This window comes from Patagioenas fasciata, chromosome 5 (assembly GCF_037038585.1).
Source record: "Patagioenas fasciata isolate bPatFas1 chromosome 5, bPatFas1.hap1, whole genome shotgun sequence".
Classification (NCBI taxonomy): domain Eukaryota; kingdom Metazoa; phylum Chordata; class Aves; order Columbiformes; family Columbidae; genus Patagioenas; species Patagioenas fasciata.
The window spans coordinates 63,777,609-63,799,500 of record NC_092524.1 but is presented as its reverse complement, the minus strand read 5'-3'; the positions used below and the strand labels follow the sequence as shown (position 1 = coordinate 63,799,500).

At 40.2% G+C, this 21,892-nt stretch overlaps 1 protein-coding gene across 3 annotated transcripts in view; it reads left to right on the top strand.

Annotated features, from left to right (window-relative positions):
- Positions 1-21,892, top strand: part of SYNE2 (spectrin repeat containing nuclear envelope protein 2) — a 196,753-nt gene that overhangs the window by 65,734 nt on the left and 109,127 nt on the right. For all 3 annotated transcript variants that reach the window (XM_065838733.2, XM_065838734.2, XM_065838731.2), the window contains exons 36-50: positions 574-739; positions 1,477-1,589; positions 2,347-2,549; positions 2,883-3,002; positions 3,098-3,383; positions 4,078-4,247; positions 6,277-6,589; positions 7,342-7,506; positions 9,865-10,221; positions 10,708-10,842; positions 11,633-11,794; positions 13,155-13,301; positions 16,657-16,812; positions 17,195-17,460; positions 18,602-20,711. In XM_065838733.2, the coding sequence (XP_065694805.1) occupies positions 574-739; positions 1,477-1,589; positions 2,347-2,549; positions 2,883-3,002; positions 3,098-3,383; positions 4,078-4,247; positions 6,277-6,589; positions 7,342-7,506; positions 9,865-10,221; positions 10,708-10,842; positions 11,633-11,794; positions 13,155-13,301; positions 16,657-16,812; positions 17,195-17,460; positions 18,602-20,711 (4,869 nt within the window). The remainder of the gene's footprint in view (positions 1-573; positions 740-1,476; positions 1,590-2,346; positions 2,550-2,882; positions 3,003-3,097; positions 3,384-4,077; positions 4,248-6,276; positions 6,590-7,341; positions 7,507-9,864; positions 10,222-10,707; positions 10,843-11,632; positions 11,795-13,154; positions 13,302-16,656; positions 16,813-17,194; positions 17,461-18,601; positions 20,712-21,892) is intronic.

Sequence of the window (21,892 nt, the reverse complement as noted above, 5' to 3'; positions counted from 1 at the left end):
GAGAAAAGTGTTGTGCCCTGCTTGGAGGTTCAAGGCTGGGAAGATTTAAACCTCCTGTTGAGCACCGAGTGGATTATGCACATTCTGGGTGTTAGACCGCTAGTGTTTGGGACAGTGAAATCACAAGCATTGGCAGAAAGATACAGCTTTTAATTAATTCTCCCAGCTCCCTTTAAGTTGTCTTTCAACCCACAGGAAGTTGACATACACAGTAAGGTATTAGAGGGTGGAATAGTGCCTATGGCATCTAAGAGACTATAGTTTCTAGGTATTAGATGCTCTGGAACGCACTGTATTACTGTGCAATTCGCATACCGATTCTGTGTGATGCCAAAGTGTACGTGAGTATGAGTACAGATGATAATACTTATGTATACACACTGCTCAAGTTGCGTTCAGTGCTTATATTGATTGTCTTGTTAATGTCAGTGTAAGTTAAGAAATTATTTTGCCATATAGGCAGGACTAAATCCTTTTGGAAAACTCTGCTATGTACTAAAGCAGCTCTGTACAGTGAAATTCTTGCACTTCCAACTTTTCTTTTTAACAGTTGTCCTTTTTCAAAAACTGTAGGAGATACACCAGAAAATTCTGCAACAAGAACGCCACGTGACATTACTCCAAGAAGAGACAGACTGTCCTGATGTGGATGAATTAAATAAGCAGCTTAAATGTGTCACTGAATTATTTAATAAGAAGAAACATGTATTTCAAGATCACTTTATCGGTGTTTTGGACCGTAAGCAAACACATTTCACATTTATGTAGCTTTATAGGTTTGTATTGATCATCGTAATCACTTGAAGGTTGTGTATTTAATTTATTTTTGGTTGGTATCTGAAACTGCTTTGCTATCTCAAACTACTTCAGGGTTCTGAACAAGATAACGATTTGGATAAAAACGGCTCTTGAGTCCAACCAACCACTCAATCTGAGTCAAAGCATTTTGTTTCTTATTTTTACATTATAAAAAAAAAAAAGAAGTATAAAGCATAATTCAGGAACAAATGCCAGAACATTTTGTTATAAAATGCAGAAATCAAACGCTTTTCTTTTTTCCAGTAATTTTTAATTTAATCTTAGTTACAATAATGAATTATAAGTTAATTTTTGTTATGGGCAGACACAGGATCATGCAAGTGTCAAATTAGGCCCAAATAGTTTTTGAGTAGTATTTGTTTGTGTGGTAATGAGAAAAGTTGCCAATAGGCCAATCCAGGTCTTGTGTACTGAAGCTGCGATGTGTAGCAGACTGTTCCTCCCAAGCGAACAGCTGTGTTTGTTGCCAGTTAATATTAGGTAAAAGAAAAAATATGAGCTGCGGCATTTTCTGTTACATGGTCTGTAGCGAAAAGCAACCTTTGACAGTAGCACTGATAAATTTAATTACAAATGGTCTTGAAATATTAATGTTAAATAGGGTTTTCTTTTACAGAATACAATTAATGAAGAAAATTGGAATGTATCTTTTTTCAGGTCAGTGCAAGAATTTTAATGACTGGTTCAGCAGCACTCAGCTGTCTTTGAAGGACTGCTTTGACCCCTCAGAAACAAAACCGATACTGGAAGAAAGACTGCAGAGGCTAAAGGTAAAGTATTAAAACGTTCTCATTTCTATAGCTGATTGTTCTTGAAGTTTGTCTTTTTTTACACAGGAGACTATTCTTGGAAATGTGTTCACCTACAGAGAGTTTGTAGCTTGAGGCTGAAAGAACATTCCATGTAACTTAAAGCATTAAGATAATAAGTGGAAAGAAAATAAAATGTTAAAGTGGAGTATCAGTATTCAAGTTCAGACATAGTTGTGCAAGTGAGAGACAGGACAGCAGTTAATGAAAGGCCATGGACTTCGATGAAGTATTTCAGTGTGCAAAGATGCAGAAAGTCGAATATGTAGACAGTAAAGTAAAATTCTGATCCCCAGTGGACTCAAACGTGAAAAATTTGCATTCACTTTGTAGTAGCCAAATTTTCAGGCAGAATGAAGAGAAAAGAGATGGAAAAACTGCAACATCTGCAAGAGGCAATGACAATTGCACAGCAGCAGTGATGTCAGCGCTAGATTTGAATGCTACTTTTCTCTTTCTTTTCTGTGTATTTGTGCTGTAGAGAAGAAAGTCCAAACCATCCACTTAACTTTCTCCTTACTTTACAAACAGCAACTTTCCCATTTACAAGTGGGATAGTCAGCAAACTGTGAATTAACACGTATTCCTTTTCAGGAACTGGAATTGCTGTAGAAAATGTTGGTGGAGATAACAGGAGTTGAGAAACTCTTGTAACATAAATATCTATTATACAACAGCAAATTTGACAAATGCATCTTGTGTTTGTGCTCTTATTCAGCACTTCCTAACATCTGAAGGCAAAGACAGAGATATCCAGGAGGTTAAAACTTTATTGAATAAAGTGAAGAATTACTTGCCCAAAGCAAGCATTAACCACCTTACCAACCGTGTGAGAGATCAGGAGGCAGAGCTGCAGAGATTGATTTCCAAATGTCAGAAACGGGAAAAGGAACTTGGTGCTTCTCTCCAGCAGCTCAGCAGGTAGGGAACTAATGTAGTTTCTGACATTTTAATCACAAGTGATAGAAAATGATTCATTACCAAACAGCTATAGTGAATGGCAAACAACCCTGCTTTTTATTAAAGATGGTATTTTAATAAAGGGTAGCGAGTGTTTTGTGTGCTTCATATTTTTTTACACTTTGTAGCAGACTCAGTGTAAAAAAGAAATAGTAAAAATGACGCTTGTGCCTAAAACTTTGCTTGATCAGGGACATGATATTTATGTTACTTTTTTTGGCAAAACACTGCTGTCATGAAGTCTTGGTCATGTAATGCCTCTCATTTTGACCTGTGTCTTTATACTTTCTTTAGTCTTGTAGAAAGCAGCAGAGTCTTGGAAGAGTGGCTCACTGCTCAGGAAGTAAAACTAGAAGAGATCAAAAAAGATGAGACAAAACTTGAAAACTTCAATAAAACAGTATTAATGCAGAGGTATCATGTTCTTTGGTCTCTAAGAATTGTCTTCTAAAGAAGATTTCTCTGTCGTTGCAACAAATAGATGCTTATTAATTTTTTGTGTTTTTCAGAAAACCGTTTGACTCCATGGTTCAGCTGGCCAATTCCTTGAGGGAGACTGGGCTGACAGATGAAACCATTTCAGAAGCCAGTGACCTTATTAATAGATACCAGACACTGATAACACATGTAAGCGAAATGACAGGGAATACTGAGAGACTCCCAGTGGAAGGACAAAATTTTGAAGAACTTGCCCAGGATGTTTCTTGCTGGATCAAAAAGCTCGAGGAGGCTGTTAATAACCTGAATTCACAGGACAGTGAGTTGTCATCAGACGAAAGGATTAATCAGATAAAGGTATTATGTTAAATGTATTCCTTTTCCACTTCACAACTCATGCTAACATCAGGGGAATGCTTGATGAGTCAATACTTCGTAAAAGATACTGTCACTGCTGAGTGCCTGTGCTTTTGTGGCCTATTTGATGTGCGCAGGGTATTTGGTGGTGTTTTTTTTGCTGTTTTTGCATGGTTTATCAGGCTGCTCCATCGTCTGGGTGGTTCTCTCAGGCCTCAATGGTGTCTCCTTTCTGACTGCTTAGGAGGCCTCCTAACCGAGTAGGCACAAATGAGGATGCACGGATTTGCATGTTTCATTCTGTGGAAGGAGTAGTATTGGGACAAATGTGTCTTCCTGAGATTTGGAGATTTTTTTTATTTGTCAGCACAATGTTGGTTTTGTTATGTAGAGAATAATTAATAAATCAGCTTCATTACCCCAGGCTTTCTAAAACTGGATGATCATGGTATAAATTTTGAGTTGGTCATATGCAGGGACCGGAGTTGGACTTGGTGATCCGTGTGGTTCCTTTTCAACTCACACATTCTATGATTATATCCATTCATGAATCAGTTATTTGATATATTGGAAGGAATTATTTTGTCTTGAGCAGCAGTGTACAAAGTATGAAAAAAACCTCATTGGTAATACCTTTTATTTTGTAACCAAAAATAGCTGTATATGTACTGCGTCTGCTTCTTGTTTAATACAGGAAATCACAGCTCTAAGAGAAGCAGGAGGGGCCAAAATACAGAAGATGGTAGCTCTAGGAGAAACTTTAATGGGAGATGAGAAAAATAAGAAGCCACTGGTTCAGCAAACTGTTTCTGAGCTCCAGAACAAGTGGGAAAGCACTTGTCGGCTAGCGACTGAATGTACAAGGTAATGTGGAATTTGCAAAGAGGAAGTACGGATCACTTACTGCTACATAGACTTTCTTCTCTTCTTCTTGCACCAGTTCCATTGAGTTCATGTTCCTTCAGGGCAGGACAAGATACCTACAAATATGCTTGCATTTCTGCAGTATTGTGGAGGGGAAGGTCACAGTTTGCATTGAATGGTCAAGTAGGGGCTGTAGCCAAGAGGCGTAAGGGGGGTGGCAGGACACATAATGGGGTTTGTCCAGCTCACCTCAGACTCCCTCTTAATAGTGAAGTAGCTCAGCCACTCTTCTTTAAATTTAAAGAAAGAAGGTGCACCCAATGCTCCTTGTTTTATTAGACTGTGCAGTGAGGATGCACTGATTTAACACCGCGGTGTGAGGATGCACAGATTGAACACTGTGGTGGCCCTTTGCTGCAATGTAACCTGAACTCTGAGTCCCAGACATAGCCCCCCAGCAGAGGTGGAATCTACCCTTGCACAGATTCGTACTGCTTTGGAAGAGAGTTTGGGGTAAATCCAGCAAGATGTGATTTCTAAAGTAGAGTTTTTAAAGCCTGGTTTATTCTGGCTCTGTAAGAGGCTTTCTTGGCTGTGACAGCTGGTATTTTTAAGTCAGCAAAGGCACTTCAGTGTTGTTGGCACTCTGGCAACTGTGTCTGAGAGCCAAATTGATCCTTTAAACACGTCAGGTGATTCCAGGTGTGTTGTGTAAACACAAACTGAAGCTCTTATTTTGCACACGCAGATACTTTCAAGATATTAGTCTGCTGTAATGTCATTGAACTGACTTTGAGTAAAACCCCTGGGAACTTTGCTGTTGAGAACACTGGAAGCTAAAGTAGGCCTACTGTATACTTTAAAAAATGTCTAGGCAATGATTTATTAAAAATAAGTGGTTTTGAGAATATGCAGTTGTCTTCTCTTATCACTGTGAACTCAGCACAAGCAATGCAAGTGATATTCAGAAAGAGAGAGCATTGGCTATATTGGATTCAATACAGCAGAATGCTGAACACCCTCTTCACGGTACGTTGAGGAGATGAGATGCTCAGCACATCTGAAGAGATGCTCAGGACCTTGCAGGATCAGGCCAGTGAAAAACAGATGTGACACAGTAACAGCAGCAGCGTGAAGCTGGAATGGGGAACTTGAAGCAAGAGTACTTAACATATGTGAGGCTGTGCTGTATTTGTCATCTGCCAAAAAGTACGAATCTTGAGGGGCAGAAAACAAAACACTTAAGCTTTGCTTTTGTCCTTATTTATCCTGCTGTACTTTACAGAATTATCACCAGACTTTATTTATTTGGATTTGTTTGTGTGGGATTATATTTTGAAATGTTGGCATTTAAGTTCCATCTGGAAAATATCTGAGCTTCATCACTAAACGCGAACATACAAATGTTACTTTTGTCTCACTGATCATAGTTTCGTATTTCCTGTGGACAAATGCAACCTGTTCACCTGCTGCAGATCAGCACGTGTGCTTATAAAGCACACACATGGAAATCCAGTGTCAAGGCAGGAAAGCAGTCACTGGATTGTGCTAACATGGCCCTTATTGCATATGCTGGTTTTGCTGTCTGTATCTGAAACATTTCCCCATCCTCATTGCAACCAATGCAATGCGTATCTTCTGCAGAACATTCCCTTTCAGGAGGCTGTCATAAGAAGTTGTCAAGGAAAATAGTTGTAGTTTTTAAACAGAACTTCTGCTGTAATAAAAAGCAGAAGAGTACAGAGCATGAGCATCACATCTCAGATGCTAGAAACTATGGACTTATAGGTTCAGGTTTAAGATTCACTTGTCCTGCATTCATGTCCCATTCAACAATAATAAATTCAGTGTTTTACATTTCCCTCACCCTGAAAATTCCAGTCTAAAGCTGATCAGTAATTTAAAACCTGAAGAAAAGTATTCAGTATGCTCCAGTTCATTCTAATGGTTGACTTGTTCACAATTTGACATTTTCTAGGTAATGAATAAACAAATTTTTAATACTATTAAATGGAATATTTTTTCTTAGCCCTCAAGAGCAACTTCAGTTCAACAGGGAGCAATATGAGCAAAGCAAAGAAGATCTGAGACTGGCTCTAACTGAACTGGAAAAACAGCAACAGGAGATGGGTTTTGCCCTTCAGCCTGGTTTGCAGGAGAAACAAGCTCAGCTGACAAACTACACCAACCTCCTGCAGAAAGCAGAAGACTTAACTTCCCGATTTAATGAATTGGAAAGCCAGGAAGGTCACCTAAAGGGTCGCACCGGGGATCCCTGCTTCACAGAGGCTGAATGGTTGGAATTAAAGCACCGACATGAAAATCTCCTCAGCCAGCTACAGGTTGGAACCTCACTCTGTTACCTTGCAAGATTATTGGGATGGCTGTTGATTGCGGTTCTCACTGTGTGCCTGTAGTGTTATTCCCCTATGGGTAAAACTGGGAGTGGTGGAAGGACCTTTGTAGAAGGGCAGGGGATTCCTCTCTCTCTCACTTTCTCTCTTACTGTTGAAAAAAGCACCAGAAACTCAGATTTTTCACTACCTTGTGCTTTGCAGAGGGATAAATCTTTAAACAAATGAGACTAAGGTGTGAAGAACATTTTTTTACCTGTATAAACCGATTCAGATAGCTATAATAGGAAGTATTTGTTCCTATCATCTCCAAGCCACAGTAGTTTCGTGTGGGTTTTTTCTTTCTTTTTTTCCTTATGGAAGCATGAATGGCTTTTCTTGGATCTTGTTTGTTATTGGTTCCAGCCAATTTAGTGCAAATTGCATTTACACTGTATGTGGCATTCTGCATCAAATCTTTCATCCATTTTGAATAGAAAACATCCCTTTTAGAAGTATATTCTTATGGAATGCAAAGTCTTTTGCTTCCTGCTACTAATGAAGATTTTGTTCATGGTGGAGCCCCTGATGTGCTGGGAAGAGGGCAAGATATTTTTGTGCATCTGTGGTTAGCTGAATAGTTTATGGGAAACAAGCGATTTTTTGGTGCTGAGGTCCTGGAAAAGTTGCAACAGTCTGTGGATGAGTTCCGTTTGTTTGGGTTAATGGTGGACTAATTCTAGAAACTCCTTGCTTTCTAGACCATAGTGCAGACACTGGAAAGTCACGTTCAAGAACACCTGCAGTTTCAGGATATGGTAACAGACCTGAGCACTGAGCTGAAAACTATCTCTGAGAAGCTTGCTGATAGTGAAGGTCGAGCAATGGAACAACCATCAGCTGAGCAAAACCAGTTGAAATCACAGGTATGTTGCAGATTTTGCATCATGGAGAAAGTGGGTCCATGCCATGGGGGCTTGTAGGGACCATCACATTTATAAAAGAGAACTGCTAATGGTGTGAAACTGAAAAACTAAGAAATCTTTCTAAAATATAAAGTATATATGATGTTACTTTTATCAAGATAACTGTAGGCCTAAAACCACTCTTGATGAACTGAGTGGACCTTTACTGCCAGCTGAACTGAAGGTAGAATTGTCCTAGCTCAAGCACGCAGGCTTCTTCACAGAATCACAGAATGTCAGGGATTGAAAGGGACCTTCAAAGCTCTTCCAGTCCAATTCCTCTGCCAGAGCAGAAATACCTAGATGTGTTTACACAGGAAGGCATCCAAGCAGGTTTTGAATGTCTCCAGGGAAGAAGACTCCACAACTGCCCTGGGCAGCCTATTACAGTGTTCTGTTACCCTTACTGAGAATAAGTTTCTTCTCAAATTTAAGTGGAACCTCTTGTGTTCCAGTTTGAACCCGTTACCCCTTGTCCTACCATTGGTTGTCACCGAGAAGAGCCTGGCTCCATTCTCGTGACACATGTAAACATTAATGAAGTCACCCCTCAGTCTCCTCTTCTCCAAGCTAAAGAAACCCAGCTCTCTCAGCCTTTCCTCGCACAGGAGATGCTCCCCTCCCTTCATCATCTTTGTTGCCCTACACTGGACTCTCTCCAGCAGTTCCCTGTCTTTCTGGAACTGAGGACACAATATTCCAGATGTGGTCTCACCAGGGCAGAGTAGAGGGGGAGGAGAACCTCTCTCGACCTACTAACCACCCCCCTTCTAATACACCCCAGGATGCCATTTGCCTTCTTGGCCACAAGGGCACAGTGCTGGCTCATGGTCATCCTGCTGTCCTCCAGGACCCCCAGGTCCCTTTCCCCTTGCTGCTCTCTACTAGGTCGTTCCCCAACTTATACTGGAACCTGGAGTTGTTCTTCCCCAGATGCAATACTCTACACTTGCCCTTGTTATATTTCATTCAATTTTTCCCTGCCCAACTCTCCAGCCTGTCCAGGTCCCGCTGGATGGCAGCACAGCCTTCTGGAGTGTCAACCACTCCTCCCAGCTTGGTGTCATCAGCAAACTTGCTGATAGTACACTCTATTCTCTCATCCAAATCATTGATGAATATATTGAATAATACAGATCCCAGTACTGACCCCTGAGGCACTCCACTAATTACAGGCCTCCAACTGGACTCTGCCCCATTGACTACGACTCTCTGGCTTCTTTCCTTCAGCCAATTCGCAGTCCACCTCACTACCTGATCAGTCCAGACCGCACTCCCTCAGTTTAGCTGTAAGGATGCTGTGGGAGACTGTCAAATGCTTTACTGAAGTCAAGGTAGACCACATCCACTGCTCTGCCATCATCCATCCACCTTGTTATGTCCTCATAAAAGTCAATGAGGTTGGTCAAGCATGACTTCCCCTTGGTGAAGCCATGTTAACTGCCCCTAATGACCCTCTTATCCCTGATATGCCTTGAGGTGGCACCAAGGATAAGTCGTTCCATCAGTTTCCCAGGGATGGAGGTGAGGCTGACAGGTCTATAGTTACCCGGGTTGTCCTTCTTGCCCTTTTTGAAGACTGGAGTGACATTAGCTTTCCTCCAGTCCTCAGACACCTGTCCCATTTCCCAAGACTTGGCAAAGATGATGGAAAGCAGTCCAGCAATGACCTCAGCCAGCTCCCTCAGCACCCGCGGGTGCTTCACTTTGTTTGTTCATCTATTTTTTTTCCCTGGGCATAAGGAGTAAAAAGATCACTAAGTTTGGTGTTGGTAAGTGTCTTTAAGTTAACCAGAGTGGAAAGCTTAGGAAAATGTCAATGAGTCAAGTTCAGTTTTAAGAAGTATCCTTCATGCATAGCTAGGCATTCTTTTGCATTTTGGAAGAATGGGTAACAGTCTTGTAGCTGTGAGCGTAGAGAGCTGCTAAAAGCTGAAGCTATAGCTCAGATGTGGATCACTGCAATTCCCTTTCTCCAGAACTTGCTATACCTCTAACAAGTAAAAAGGAACAGGAGAGGGAAGTGGTCACCTGTTCAGAACTTGGAAAGATCACCACACACCTCACAGCATACTATCTGGTTATTTTATTGTTGTCGTAATACTCATATCTTCAGATGTTCTCTTTTCATAAAAATGGCTGACTAAAATCACTGGTTTAGTTTTTGACTTTCTACAACAAATAGGTCTGTATGTACTTTTCAGCACAGTTTGTTGTTCACAACAAATATTTGTTATTTTAGTGATTGAGTTTAGATCTTAGCATTAAGTATATTGACTGAAGATACTTTTCAATAAAATGTTTTCTTTGTGTTTAAAGGAACAACAAGGACCTCTTAGTCAATGCGAAGACACGTTAAAGAAGATTTTGATTTTAGCAGAAACTGTCAAACAAAACACCTCTTCACCAGGACAGAAGTTTATTAAGGATGAGATTGAAACACTTGAAAGTGAACACAAGAGTCTGGAAGAAAGACTTGAAAATGTCAAGCAAAAGGATGAAAATATTTTCAGTAAAGCCCTTGAGTTGAAAGATGAGTTTGGTAATGAAATAAAAAAGGAAGATAAGGCAGATACAATGCTGAAGAGAGAGATAGAGATCACTTCTGATACTCCTGTTGCTGCAGAAGAGAGCCCTACAGCAGTGGAGTTAAAGGAGCCTTTGGAAATGCATGATGTGAGTGTATTTGTTGACAGTAATGACAGTGGAAGACTGGTTAAAGAGGCATCTGTCTCTCAAATGCCTTTTGTATATTGCATCCTTAATTTCCTTGAAATTAAGACTTCTGTAAATATATATGTACAAATCAAACATGTGAGAATTCCCTTAACTTGTTATGACAAGTCCATAACAAGTCAATAATGTCTGTTCAAAACTGCTGTTTTCCATTTAAACACAACCTGCGTATAATTTTGCGTGCATGTAGTTAGAGCAGGTATCCTTGATCAGGGAGAAGGTGTATAGATGAGAAAATTGCAGATACACCTCTGCCAAAGAACTTTGAGAGTTTCTCTTAAACCGATAAGACTCGTTTACAACTGTAGCACCATATTTGTCCTGTTTGTTTTCATAGATAATAATTTTTGCTGTTCAAATATTTAGTGTTAAAATACAGTGTTTATGGTCACGCAAGCAGGTTTTCTTTTATATAACTTCTCTTAGGTTCAAGATGTCAATGGAAATATGTCGGAGAAAGAGAAGCCAAATGATCCACTTTTGGAGGAAAGCAGTGCATTGTCAGACAGCCCATTACAGGGTGCCAGTCAACGCGAGGACAGATTGGAGCGGACTGTTCAGGTGCCTCACAAATACGTTTGGATACATGTCTGTTTGTGTGTCTGTTCACTAGAAATGCATATATAATTGCTTAAAATTGGTAGTCTTACAGAGATACAAGTTCCTTATCTGATGAAAGCAGTGATAAATTATGTTCTTCAAAACATCCCCTCAGCCTTGCACATGTGAAGTGTGCAGGAGATCAGTCTGATCTCTACAAGCCCTCAGGGCTTGGTTCTACCTTCTCCATGATGCAAAACCTGCAACATAGCTGTGATTTCAACAGGTTTTGTCACCTGCACGCACAAAGTAGGTAGTAGAGATTACTGACCTGGAACTACTGATCTTTAGGGGACTTCAGGACGTTCACGCTGTAAATGACTTCACATACGCAAAGCTGAGGGAATGATTTGGAGAGTTCCCTCATTGATCTGAACGTTGAGTAGCTGGTAGAGATGACCATAAAAATATCAGAGTGGAAACGATCTGTACTGGGATTTCTGGAGAAGGAACCAGATCAATAGTTAAGAATGGCCAGATGTGTCTCAGCAGAAACTTCTGTGACAGTATTAAAAATCATGTAAGCTCTTATTCCTCTTTGGTTTATCCTGAAACTGTTTCATAGTGGTTAAGGTCCCAATACAGCAAACTATCTGAGCAGGGAGTTCCAAGAGACTCTGAATTTGAGTTACCTCAACCTTTACCTTCATTCATTAAGCTAAACCGAAGATAGAGCTTCTGGAGTGTGATATTCCTTAGATTTTTGACAATGACTTTACTGGCTGTAAACATTTTGTGTTTTTCAAATCAGGGTGAGGCTGATAAAGGGAGCCCAGGTACAGACAAACATGAGAGGGTCCAAGAGGATGTTCTGGACAATGCAGTTCAGGGCGGTGAAGCACAAGTGGAAAGGCATCAGGATGGTGTTGGTATCGAAGGTGATGAAACAAGAACGGAAACCCATCTGGCAGAGGTAACTGGACATGAGATTACACAAGAGTGATTGAAGTTGAGGGTATATGTAGATAGTTTAGCTGCAGTGAGGAGGATACTACTAATAAATAAATACTAAAAACCTCAAGTTACACTGAGCTGTTTTGGTCTGATGTGCTGTATGCTTAGTATGTGTTAATTCTCTGAATCCTTTTCCATACATTTAAAATTAGTAGGGAGGCAATTTTTTGCTTTTCATTAGTGGTTTGCCGAGCACACTGCATTCCAAGTCACCTGGACATATTGTGAAGTCTTCTTACCGTTTTGCTTGAATACTATTATTTTGCTTGAGTTTCTTTCATTTATTTGGATTTCTTATTTATGTATTTACTTTCCATGTGTGAGACTGCATTTGAAATGCTGTGTCCTGTTTGGTGGACCCTGATACAAGGGGAATTTTAACAATCTAGAGCAGTGTTTAGGTGCTGGAGCCAAAACGAGTAGGAAGAGGCTCAGTTCTTGTTGGAGATGAGGAGGCTCACAGGGGTCTTGTTGCTGTCATACCCTCTCCGAAGGGGTGTTATAGAGAAGACTTTCCTTGGACTTTCAGTTTTAACAAACTGTGTGAGATGTTGAAAGCAGCATATTTGTGACAAGATGGAGCGCAGTGTGCACTCATGGGCTTGCTGAGAATTGGGGTAAATTTGTTCATTCCAGATTGCGAGTGGGCTACTTTCATTCTTTATCCTATCTGACTTGCAACCACTAGCTCAGGTATCCATACAGCACAGATAGGTCCCCAGTGCTATTCTCTGCACCATGGTCATGCTGTAAGGATTTGCTATTCTTTATCTTGTGTAGGTGGCTGTTTTATTTCATCTGTCCTCAGATGATAAACAAACTCAGGCAGAACTTAGAGTCAGCAAATACCTGAACATGTACATACAGCAAATCCCTGGGCTGCCCAGAGGAATATCCTGCTTGATAATCAATTGACTGGGTGTCTAACCACAGACTCTCTGTCTACGGTATAAGATTGGAGCCTCAGGAAAAAGCTAAACTTTTAAAAGCATGCATTCAAAACTGCATCTAGGGGGTACACAGTTCACGGTCCTTGCTTAGAATAATGAAACATGAACAGTGTAGGTCAGAGAAAGAACTCTTGTGATTCGCAATTTTTCTAAAAATTTATAACAAAATTACAAGACTACTTTTTCTAAATGTTTTCCTTGACCATAAACTTGCCCACAATAAATTATGAGATGTAATTGTGGTTTTTCTCATCTACCTATAATTATGGGCTTCATAACTTTGTCATCTCAAGCACTGTAATTACTACTCAGCAGGCTTGATTAGGGCTTTTTGATTACTTGTTTCTTTTATTTTTCTTGCACCAAAAGGAGAAACCTAGTGATGTGAAGAATCAGTCATATAGAGAAGATGTGGAGCAGGTTCAACAAAGCGTGTGCCAGAAGAGTCGAGTCCCGAAATCCGCAGCATCTGAGGAAGATGGTTTGGAATCAAATCCCCCAGTTTCTGCACATGAGGTAACCCACATTCAGTCATTTCAAGCTAAAGTTGTCAGTCACTGAATTTTTGTTTCCACATGGGCTTCAGCTGAAGTTCTGTTATAAAAGAAGAGGCAATTCCTGTCACATCAAAATAAGACCATTGTGTATAGTTCTGCTTTATATCCATGGTAGTTTTCAGCTTTATCCGAAGTGCAAGCGACATCATCTTTTTCAATGGATCTGCTCAAAAGAGCAATACTGGGTTTCAGAGCCAGCATAATTGGTATTTATTTTATGATATTTAGAGTTTCTCATTAAATTGTTAATCAATACAACTTCTTTCCATGTTATTACAGTTAGCTGTGATAGTCTCTGCTATCGTAAGGCAGGCAGATCGGAAAACTGAAATCCGAGGGTGATCCACCATAGGAAAATAAAATAGTAAAAGCAGAAGGAATTCAAGCTGAAAGAATAACAAGGCACATTATTAAATGACATTACTAGGTCTATTCTTCTATAAGAATTAGGGTGTTTTATCGCAAGTGCTCTGGGACTGCTGATCCTTGATCACCACATTCTTAAATTGAAGGTAGGACCAGATCTAATCTTCACAGTTAAATCTATAGGCAGGTCCACAGCTGGCCTGTCCGTTGGCAGGTCTTACTTGGGACTTGCACATCTGCTCTAACCGGAAACCCCAACAAAACCTCTCAAAGGTCTTGGTAGTCTGCAGAGGTCCTTGCTGACTGGAAGCCAGCCAACGTTATTCCAATTTACAAGGAAAGGGTGAGGGCAGACCCAGGAAACTACAGACCTGTTAGTCTAACCTCAGTTTCTGGAGAAATTATGGAGAAGATCATACTGGATATTATTGAAAAGCATTTAAAGAACAGTATAATCATCGTAGAATCATTTAGGTTGGAAAAAGACCTTTAAGATCATCAAGTCCAACTGTAAACCTAACAGTGCAAAGTCCACCACTAAACCATGTCCTTAAGTGCCACATCTACCTCAGGGATGGCAACTCTAGTGCTTCCCTGGGCAGCCTATTCCAATACCTGACAACCCTTCCAGGGAAGAAATTTTTCCTAATATCCAGTCTAAACTTCCCCTGGCATGACTTAAAGCCATTTCTTATCCTACCACTTGCTACTTGGGAGAAGAGACCAACACCCTCTATGCTACAACCTCCTTTCAGGTAGTTGTGGACAGCAGTAAGGTCTTCTCTCAGCCTCCTGTTCTCCAGACTAAACAATTCCATTTTCCTCGGTGCTCCAGACACTTCAAGAGTTTTATTGCTCTTCTTTGGACATGCTCCAGCATTTCATTGTCTTTCCTGTAGTGAGGGGCCCAAAGCTGAAGAAAATGTTCAAGGTGTGGCCTCACCAGTGCTGAGTACAGGGACACGATCACTTCTCTAGTCCTGCTGGCCACACTGTTCCTGATACAAGCCAGGATGCTGTTGGCCTTTTTGGCCACCTGGGCACACTGCTGGCTCGTGATCAGCAGCTGTCGATCAACATCCCAGATCCTTCTCCACCAGGCAGCTTTCCAGCCACTCTTCCCCGAGCCTGTAGCACTGCCTAGGGTTGTTGTGACCCAAGTGCAGAATGCGGCACTTGGCCTAGTTAAACCTTGTTAAACCTCATACAATTGGCCTCAGCCCAACTATCCAGCCGGTCCAGATCCCTCTGTAGAGCCTTCCTACCTCTGAGCAGATCAACACTCCCACCCAATTTGGTGTCTTCTGCAAACTTATTGAGGGTGCACTCCAACCCCTCATCCAGATCCTTGATCAGGATTTTAATCTTTAAGTGTTTGTATTCAATCGATTTATAGCTTGCAAAGGAAAGGGGAAGTAGATTCTGCTGATTTCCTGAGGAAGGTGTTGGTTAAGAAAGGATTTAGACTGTGGACTATACTGTGGACCTCTTTGTGTCAGGACACTTACTTTTCTGTGCGTTTTGATGTGTTTGTATTTCAATCTGGTAAAGTGGATTTCCTCCTCACTCTGTGATAGCTTAGCTGAGTTTTTCTGCTTATTTCGGTTCTATGGCACTCCAAAGTCTCTTAAGATTAAATCTTATGTCTGAATTGATGCAACCGCTACAGATGTGTACAGAGAGAAGTGGAAAAGTTCTCTGATTGACTGTTTCATGAGTGGTCCACTTCAGTCTTGACTGAAAATAACCAAAAGAGTTCAAATAAATAGAATTATTCTTTTCTGATAATGTTTACAATGGGCTACGTTTCCCACTTGTGGGAGCAGATATATTTTGGATAGGTCATGACCCACAGAGAGACAGATGACAGTTACACCTTGCGAATAATATGGCTGAAGGGACAGCTGTCTGCTTCCTAGTAAATAGCATCTGAAGTAGCAATCCGGTAAGTTTATCAAACAATAATATTTTATTGTTGCTCATTTTATGTGGTGGTACCATGGAGAAGCTCACACTGTAGTCATATCTATATATTTGTATGCATTTGCTCCCATGAAGTCTACATGCGGAACAGATCCCAGTTTACACCAGATATAGACAGGTACTGTGAGAAGGGAGATGCAGAAAGACTTCTAAGTTATTGCCTTGTGATCCAATAAGCCTATGACATTTCATTTATGCTGTTGTCTGCAGTAGCTGAAGGTGATTCAGAGGATTTTGAACTGGGGCTGGCTGAGAGCATCCACTTGGGCAGTGACCTCAGCTGATGGGCTGTTAAACCTGACCACATCCAAGTGACTTGTCTTTTTGTCCGTGTGGGAATGATGGCCATGCCAGGGACTGGCTCTGGAGCCCCCCATTCCCTTTCTCCGCACTCCGATTGAGACATGGCTCCCTTAATGCTCTCGTCTTACCCTGATCTTTGATAGCACTTGTGGTGGTAGCAGCTGTGGCTTTGTATCACAGCCAAGATGCTTCATGCATGAGCTGCTCTGTGAAGAACAGTTGAAGAGATGGTCCTGGTGAAGGACACAGCAGTATATCAAGGCAGGTGCTGAGCAGAAGGAATGTGGATGTGAGAAAAGGTTAAAGGTCCATGGCTCTGTAAGGAGGAGGGGGAAAAGACAGTACAGACCTGTGAATTTCTCAGTAGCAGAGATGGGTGCGGGGAAGATGTTTTTTGAAGGTGGGGATGTCAGAGTTTCAAACTTAAAATGATGGGCAGAGATTTCATAGCTATCTGAGCAGTGCTGGCAAGCCATGGTGACTGCAGAGGTGGAGGGTGGTGATGGAGATTCCAACATCTGGGTCCTGTTTGACCTACAGAGGTTGGAGGGGAAGCCACAGCAGGATTCAGGCACAGCTTAAATATGCAAAGCCAAGTGTTGCAGTCAGAAAACCTGTTGGTTTAGGACCTTCAGAAATAAAAATCCTGTTTTGCATTGTAGGACACAGTTGCAGAAGTGGTTGTCCAGAAGGAACTATTTCCTGGAGTGCAAGTAAATACTGAATATTTTGAAGAGGAACAAAAGGTCAATGAGCTGAAAAATGAAGTGGCTGAACTGGATATCGTGCTCATAAATGAACAACTAAAAGAGCTAGAGGTATGGAAATTGCAAAGCCATTCCTCATTGTTAATGTAGTGACACACCTACAGAATTATGATTCACTTGAACAGAACAAAACTGTTGCATATAGTGTTATCTAAGGTTTGACTGCATGATTCGTCAGGTAATCTATGAACACTGTGCCTTAATGCAAATATGCCCATGTGCATACCATATTTTGTACTGCTGCTCCTGAGTGCAGTTGTACATACACCTGTGATTGTGTGTGTGCTTCCATGATGTGCACAGGCTCGTGTATTCATTTGTGTGTGACTGAGCAAGCGTATGCTGGTAGATATATCAGCATATAACTGTATTTTGTGCTGAAAGTGTTTAAGATCCTCTTTTAATCCTATCTCTGCGGTGGACTTGCTTGTAGAAATTGCAAACTGAACTGGAAACATGGAAAGCGAAATCTTTGTGTCACAGTCAGGAAGTGTTTCCCGATGCAACAGGATCAAACAGAGCAGAGCTGCAAAGCCCCGAGCCTGCGGTGCCCTGCTGGGACAGGCTGCTTCAAGAGCTCGATGCTCTTAAGGCAGTGAAGCAACAACAGTACTGTTTAGTTAACGAGTACCAGAAGAATCTTTCTGCTGCACAGTCCTCAATGAAAAATTTGTCAACAGAGAAAGATAACATAAAAATGTAAGTAAAGTTGTGAGTTTCTGTTAATAGGTTGCAGCACAAATATGGTTCTAGGCTGAATTTCTTACCATAATGCTCAGACAAGAATATGATGTTTATCCATCTCATTAACATTATGTAGCAAGAGAAGTCTCATAGGTTTGTAAGTTTAACCAGCCTTAAACAGAAGCATTTCTGGTGATTTGCTGCTATCCTTGAGCGACATCTACTCTTTTTTGTCAAACCAAAGAAATAGTTGCTGTGCTAAAAACCTATACAAAAAACTTAATAAAATATATTTTGCAAAAATATGGCAGATTTCAATTAGTACTTCAATACTAATTTTTCTTCAAGGATTCATCAGTTTTATTTTATTTTTTTTTTTCTGGGGGAAATATCTTATTATTCTGAAAATTAACCTGATTTGATAGGAAGAATTCTGTGGCAATAGATAGATCTACAGTACCAATTCAGAGGTAACCAATATGTAGTGCCTTTTATGAATTTCCATTCAAAACATGGAACTAGCAGATTGGTTACAACAATCTATCACAATAATTTGAAAATCTTTAAAATAATTTATAAAAATGTTAATTTATAACAAAGAGATTGAAAAAAATAATAAGAATCTAGCTTCTAAATATGTTTTAGGTGTGAATTTCAATATACTTCTGGAAATAAGAGATGAGTAGATAAACTTCTCCAAATTAATCGTGAATTAATGGTATTTTTTGAAGTTTTTCTTATAACTTTTATCTTCATTGTAAATCTGAAATAGCCATAAAGTGTTGTAGATTCCCTTAGACATGATATAGTACTATAGTAGATTTTTACAATTTTATTTATTGTAACTTTAAAGGGAGACTACATTCTTTTAGGAAATAAGACATTCTATATTAGTATATACTACAGTTTTAGAGAGTTTAGATTAGAATATACGTTTTCTGTAGAGATAGATAGAAATAACTTGTGCTGTACGGATAAGCAGGAAATAATAATACTGCAGCAGTCGTTTGGAAATTTGTGAGAGAACATTGGGAGATACATGTGAATAAAGTGAGTGAATATTTTTTTTACACAGTGAAACTCTCTTTTAAAAATATGTCTAGTCCATGTTTTAGGATAATCTTTGTTTTAAACACTACTCATGTTTTTTTTGTAGGGGTCCTATGAACAATACGGTTCTTCTGGAGAAAATTAAGGCATGCATAGAGTCCTTACGAAAAGAAAGAGATGTCTTAAACCAGTTGAAAACTCAGCAAGAAGGTTTATCTCAGCATTTAACATGCATGGATAAAGTGTTAACCGAAAGCCAGATGAGACGACTGGAGCAATGGTGGCAACACATGGAACAGACAGTGCAGAAGAAACATGATCAAGTTGTGGCAGAAATCGACGAATTTAACTTGCTTATGAATAAAGCACAGGATATTCAGAGACTGATACAAGAACAGTATTTACAAGCAGAGTTACGTTCCTCAGCTGAAGGAAAAGCCAGATGCCCTGTACTTTGGACCACGGAGGTACAGGACATTAAACATGGCCTTTCTCTATTAAAAAGAAGGAGTGAACTGCAGATGAAAAGAATTTGGAGTGATCAAGAGAAGGCAGCTTTGGAGAACTCTATATATGATTTGCAGAGCAAATTGGAAGCATTATCCGTGCAACAAACTCCTCAAGAAGATGTTCAGATCACCGGTACTGCTCTCATGAAACATGAAATGATGAAGAGGCTGAAAGAAAATATTTCATGGGTCAAAGATTCCCTCTCTTCTCTTGATCAGAAAGCAGCACTTTTCCCCAGTGATGTTAAATCACAGATCAAAAGTTGTCAGCTTATGAGAGATGATGTTCTAAATAGAGAGCCTGAAATTGTATCACTGGATCATGGTCTCCAGCAGATTGCTCCCAACTTGAAGCCAGAGGAGATCTCTGATATGACCTCCCTTTTACAAGCGTTGCAGAATTCATACAAGGCTCTTGTTCTAAAATCAGCTCAAAGATTACAGCACCTAGAGCTCCAACTGGAGGAGAGACAAAGACTTATTGCGGAAATAGAGAAGGTTCACTGTCAGCTTCGAAATGCTGAGATGCTTGCCAGGCCTGACATGAACCAAACCAGCACATGGTCAGAATTAATCAATCAACATGACCTTTTGAAAGAGATTTTAAAGGATGTACAGGAAATAGAAGGCCTTATCTCATCCCACTGTAAAGAGAGTCAGGTCACAGCTGGGGAACTGAGCCTGTCTGAACAACTATTTTTGATTGATCAATTAAGAAGTCTGAAGAACAGAGCAAAGAAGACACAGAGGCAAATTCAGGGTAAACTTCGTGAAGTAGAAAAAAAGATAGGTGTCTACAGAGAGTTTGCTGAAGGAATAACTTCACTGCAGCAAGATCTTAATGTTCTACACTTTGATGAAATAAACCTGGAAGAAGATGATATATTAGGTGCCAAGCAGGAAGTGAGGGATAAATGCAAAGCACTGAGAGAAAAAGTATTAGCTTTTCAGTCCAATTTGTCACAAATAATGAAGTACAAAGAAATCTTTGAATGTGTAGGTCTAGAATGGGACTCACAGGAGGTGGATGAATTGCAAACTAAATTTTTTAAAATTAAAAATAAGATTAAAGGGAAGATAATACGCCTCGATAATGTTGTTAGGGAATGTGATAAGATTCAGACATTGCTAAATAAAATCCAGACTGCAACATCCACCATAAGAAAAGAAGCTAACATCATAAAAGATAGCTCTAGCTCGTCTCCTGCTGAGAATCTTATAGCTGCACAGATTCTGCGTCAGACAGTTCAACAAATCTTGTGCTTAACCCAGGAGGCAGCAAATCAAATAAACAAAAATGAGATCTTTGATACACCACTGAAAGAATCTAAGAGGCAAGAAATAAAGACCCTGGAGAAAGATGTTGAGGAATTGAATCAGTTTCTTCAAAACTTGGTCTCTGGTCTCCAGGATGTAAACAAGGAAGATATCCAGAATGAAGTAGAACATATATTCCACATCATAAAGCATATTCAGTTACAGCTCCAGCAGCCACTTCTGTTAGACTTAAAAATGATGCAGTACGAAAAGATGCGATGGGAGGCAATTCAGAATATGATGCAAGCAAAGTTTTCTGCTATTAAATGTATAATGGAAAAAGAGAGGGAAAACCAAGAAGAAAAATCTCTTACTGCTGGTATAGAAACAAAATTAGAGACACTGCAAGATCATGAAATACAACTGAAGACGGACATTGCTGCCCGTGTTGTAAGTATATTTAATAAAAGTAAGGTATAGCCATACATCTTTTCCCCATAATTAGATTAGATGTATATGACTGTAGTGTTTATATTTTCATGACTTATATCCTCCTTTTGTTCTAATAACTGAACTGGCCCATCATCATCTCTGTATTGGGGGATATGATGGGAATCATGATAAGAAACTAAGGAGACAATGAAGTTAGTCGTATTAAGTTGGATTATAATCAAGCAGTGGGGATTAGCGCAAGAAAAGAAAGATAAAGGGGAGGAAGGAGAAGGTTCTGTTGAAATATTGGGGCTTGGTGCAGTTGTGCCTTTTTTTTTTTTTTTGCTATAAAGAAAAAGCTTACCAGCTGGGAATGATCAAAGAGAGTAAAGCACAGGTCAGACCGATGTGGAGAGTGAGCAGAGGAAAGGCAACCAGGATCCAAGGCATTGATAAAGCATCACTGGAGGATTGACCTGATTCCTGATGCCTTTGTCAGGAGGGGTCCACTGAAACTGGAACAAATTCTGTTAGAGGGATGAGGAGAGTTGAGTGAAGTTAATAAAACTGAATTTGCTCAACCTGGTAAGCTGAGGGCAAGTGGGAAATTTAATTGAGAAATATAACAAGGCTGGAGGTAGACTTAATGGATGGAAAAGGACAGTGTTAATACAAGGAGAAAGAGTGAATAAATTTATGTTAGAAACCAGAAGAGTGGTAACCTTCACAGCAGAGAGGTTCTGGAACTGTGTTCCAATCAAGAAGACCTGTGTCCTGACTGACTGCCCAAGAGATCAGTGGGTACAAACAAGGAAATATGAGGTAGTAGCTAATAACAGGGGGAGGGACTCAGGATCCCTGGTGGGCTTATGGTCCTGCTACTGGATTTCCTGGTTTGTTGTACTTCATCTTCACTGGTTGGTTATTGTGTGGTAAGTACAACACCAAAGTTTCTCTACCCTGTGGGAATCCAAGAGCTGGCAAAGCCACACATCATTCTGTGTATAGATCCATACAAAAAGAGGGTTTAGCAAGAAGCAGTTTGGCAAGTCGTAGTGGAGATATCCCCTGGCATAGAATAAAGCATCAATGTGTGGGCTTCCCTTGTCTGAACAGGACATATACTGCAATGTTCATCAGAGATATCACGGCTCTTGTGTCTTGCCATCCTTCTCTCTGGACTTTTTCAGTATTGGCAG